The sequence below is a fragment of the Sapajus apella genome, unplaced genomic scaffold (assembly GCF_009761245.1).
Source record: "Sapajus apella isolate SASKATOON/1434 unplaced genomic scaffold, GSC_monkey_1.0 scaffold6928, whole genome shotgun sequence".
Classification (NCBI taxonomy): Eukaryota; Metazoa; Chordata; class Mammalia; order Primates; family Cebidae; genus Sapajus; species Sapajus apella.
This window is the reverse complement of record NW_022443852.1, coordinates 1-3513: the sequence shown is the minus strand read 5'-3', so window position 1 is coordinate 3513 and position 3513 is coordinate 1. Positions and strand designations below refer to the sequence as shown.

The following is a 3513-nucleotide window of genomic DNA, read 5'->3' as shown; positions in this document are numbered from 1 at the left end:
TCTGATGGATCTGGGGTGGCACCTTCTCAGAAATGGCAGGCTCTGTTCCCTCTTGTCATGAGGGGTGCAGGCTGCAAGGCCAGGCTTTGCAAGGAGGTGTGCAGGGTCAGGAGTCTCTTAGATTCTCCAGAAAAGCAGAAATCAACCCCCCACCACACAGAAATTGAGTCTTTGGGTTAAATCTATAATGCAACTGACAACATCCATAGGTCACAGCAAAGAAAAGGTTAAAATGTTCATGGCACATGACCCAGCAAACTCAGAAAGCATCAGGTTCACTCACCATTATAGGCCGAAGGTGTCTCTCTCCCTACCATGAAAGAAAGTTAGAGATGTCACCTCAACTTGCCATGTTTGAGTTGGCCCCATTCCCTTACTTTTACATCCATCTGATCTTTTTTTTTTTTTTTAAACCACCGGTACCTTCTTCCTCTGCAGGTTCAATTCTCTCTATGGTGTTGTTCTTAATATCAAATCCAGGAACATCAGTCGAATGCTAGTGACATGGCAAACACTGTGAGAGTTTCTTCCCGATGGTATTCGGCTGATCTATTTGGAATGTATCTATCCTCCTGGTGTCACCATGTCTACGTGCATATATATATATGTAATATATGTGTGTATATATAAATATGTGTATATATATGTGTGTGTGTGTGTGTATGTATGTATGTGTGTGTGTGTAAGATTCTTCTATCTCAATCCTACCTTACTCTGCAAAGAATTTGGGAAATTTAATGAGAAATTTCAGGGAATAGTTTTTGAAGGCAGTTAGAATAAATTGGTACCAACTGAGCAACTGTTCAAGCTCCTCTTTTCTCTGTCTCTTTTTTCTAATTTTCTTGTTCTTTATTATCTTTTATTCTTTTCTTCTCTGGAGCCTGTAGATTATGTAAAATGACTAGTGAAGTTCCTACCACAGAGAGTGCACTTTATCCACCTCTTCCCCGTTCCTTTATAAGTGTATGCCTGGATATTTCTCAGCGCTTTATAGTGCTATAGAGTCTGTGGCCCCTAGTAGAGAGAAATTGAAGGCATCTTTTCTTTGAGACCAGTCGAGAGAGAGAGAACGAGAGAGCTAAAGAAACACTCCTCCTGGGTGTTACTCCATCCAATGAGTCACACTTTTCTTTTTTCTTTTTTGGCAATGACTAGGAATTGGCACATTTATTTTCTTTCCCTAGTCAAAGGGATCAAAGACCACTTCCCAACATTGGGGAAAGAGTTAAGAGTGGAAACTATTGAAGCACAGAACGTTACAGATTCAAATTCAGAGAAGATGTCAGAGCCACTTACAAGCCGTGTACTGGATGCTTCTCCACCCTGCAATGGAATAAACGGGGAAGATGCATCAGGGCGCTGAAAGCAGGGACAGGAGGACATGCCTGGGTCTCTGGGGGAATGGGAACTTACTCAGTTCCTCCTGGAGCTTCACTGAAAAATAAGCAGAGAAAGCAATGAACTGTTACAGGTGAGGGGTTTTTCAAAAAATAAACCTTAAAAATGACCCAGCTCTGGGGTGGGGATGGGCGTGAGGTCTTTGGGCCTTGGCCTGTAAGCCAGGGGCTCAGATAACCTCCTGGGGTCAGCTACCTGTTTTGCTTTGTTCTTGCTTCATTGTGTTCCATGCCATTTCTCCCAACTGTTGCTCTCTCTTTTTCTTTCTGGACAGAGTATTTTTCTTCTCCTGCTGTTGCCACAAGAAGTAACCGGCTACGGCGAGAAGCAGTAGCAAGACAGGCAGGGTCCCGGCCAGGGCGGCGATCCAGCTCTGGGCACTCTTGAAGAAGGGGTCTGTGAAGGGGAGGGCTGTGGGCCATGGGGGCCGCGCGCTCAGCACCCCCAGACTGCGGCGCCCCAAGTGTTAGCTGCCCACCCCAGGTCACAGGGCACGAAATCTATCTCATGAGGTTAAATAATCTTTTTCATCCTAAAATCTCAGAGGACTGTGGGTAAGACTTTGATAAACCCCCACTAGAGGCTGTTACTATTAGTTCTCCTGAGATGTCTGCCTCTCATGTGGAAAGTGAGCGACTTGAGCAGATTATACACATTTTTTTCTAATTCAATTTTTTAACTGGTAACACATTTACATGGTTCAAAAATATATATATAAAAAGTGATTCAAGTCTCCCGTCCACCCAGTCCTCCCTCCCACCCTCCCTTTCTTAGCTTCAAATTAGTCTGCTTAATAGGATGCTTAAGAACAGGAACTTTGGAGCTAGAGAACCTGAGTGTCAATGCTGGCTCCTTTAGGTGACTAGCAGTGTGACTTTAGACTAATTACTTAACCTCTCTGTTCCTGCTGTCCTACTCTTTCAAATTGGGGTAATGATAATACCTACCTCCTGAAGTTAAAAGGATTAAATTAACACTTACAAAGTGCATGACATGTAGTGAGTGTTATGACATTGCTTGTTAAGTTAAAAATTGTAAATAAAAATATATTCTTGCTTTTCCTCTTATTTGCACTAAAGATAGCATTCTATACACCATTCTGCATTTTGCTCTTTCTGTGCAAAGTTCATCTTGGAGATCCTTCCGTATCAGTATGGAAATAATGATCTCTTTTTTCTCCCACAGTTGAGTGGTAGCCATTGCACGGAAGTTCCCCAGCAGTGAACATCTGCATGGTTTCTAACCTTGTGCAGTCATAATCAGTGCCATAAGAAATAACGTTTCACATGGATTACCTCACACAAATGCAATCTTATCTACCAGATAAACTCCCAGAAGCGGAATTTTGGATCACTAAATATATCGTTTGGATAGAGCCCCCAACAGAGACTGTGCTAATATACACCAAAAATACAAGTCATACCAGCAGATTCCCATCTTCATTCCTGCCATAACCACGTGCTATCAACCAACAGAGATTTGTTTTGATTTTTGCCAATACCATAAGTAAAAAATGACTCAGTATATGTTTCTCTAATGAGTGAGAATAAGCACCCTTTTGTGAGTTACTTCCTTTTCTGTAAATTAATAACTTATGACCTTTGTTAAAATTTTTTACTCGGTTTTTAAAATCTTCTGTCTCAAAGAGATTAGCTGTTTCTCTATAATATGAGTCTGTGTGTGTGTGTGTGTATGTTATATATAAATTTTCCTCTTTTGTCATTTGACTTTCCATATGCAGCTTCATACTTTTAGGCAGACAGGAAATGTTCAGTAAATGTTTGTGTCATGAACAGCTTTGTAGAGGAAGGAAGCTCCCTTGGAGCAGGCAGGAGCCTCCAGGTCCCTGCTTTGGGCCTTACATGCAGTGCAGAGACCCAGGTCGACTCCAGAGACTCACACAGTAGAAATTCACACATCCCCCTTCATTCAACTGCCTCAGTAAAGCTGAGGCCAAGCAGGCACTGACCCGCGATGGAAATGCTGGCTGTCTTTTCCAGGCCGAGGAGGGAATTTCTGATGATGCAGGACACCTGCTCCCCAGAGCTGCCTCTCATGGTCACGGATGCTGCTACTGCATACAGACCCGCTCCGTCCGCAACCACAGGTGCTTCC

The 3513-nt window shown here is 42.9% G+C and overlaps 1 protein-coding gene across 3 annotated transcripts; it reads right to left on the bottom strand.

The window, feature by feature from the left end:
• Positions 1-6: 6 nt before the first annotated feature.
• Positions 7-3507, bottom strand: LOC116548092 (butyrophilin subfamily 3 member A1-like). 3 transcript variants are annotated; one of them, XM_032273737.1, is made up of 5 exons: positions 3368-3507; positions 1594-1794; positions 1414-1434; positions 1297-1323; positions 7-310 (listed from the first exon to the last, which is right to left on the bottom strand). In XM_032273737.1, the coding sequence occupies exons 1-5, from the start codon at positions 3453-3455 to the stop codon at positions 276-278; spliced, it is 372 nt and encodes a 123-aa protein (XP_032129628.1). In that variant the 5' UTR covers positions 3456-3507; the 3' UTR covers positions 7-275. The 3 variants fall into 3 exon arrangements, 2 of the variants coding, with proteins under 2 accessions (XP_032129628.1, XP_032129629.1); XM_032273738.1 differs by lacking the exon at positions 7-310 and adding an exon at positions 330-1014; XR_004267305.1 differs by lacking the exon at positions 7-310 and adding an exon at positions 330-1014 and having other exon boundaries at positions 1297-1434.
• Between the last annotated feature and the right edge of the window lie 6 nt (positions 3508-3513).

Excerpts from the sequence above, each read along its gene's own strand:
- LOC116548092 (XM_032273737.1), bottom strand. The coding sequence starts at position 3,455 with ATGAGAGGCAGCTCTGGGGAGCAGGTGTCCTGCATCATCAGAAATTCC. Across the intron at positions 1,324-1,413 it reads GAAGCTCCAGGAGGAACTGA|GGTGGAGAAGCATCCAGTAC; the intron begins GTAAGTTCCCAT and ends ATTCCATTGCAG. Across the intron at positions 311-1,296 it reads AAGCATCCAGTACACGGCTT|GGAGAGAGACACCTTCGGCC; the intron begins GTAAGTGGCTCT and ends CTTTCATGGTAG.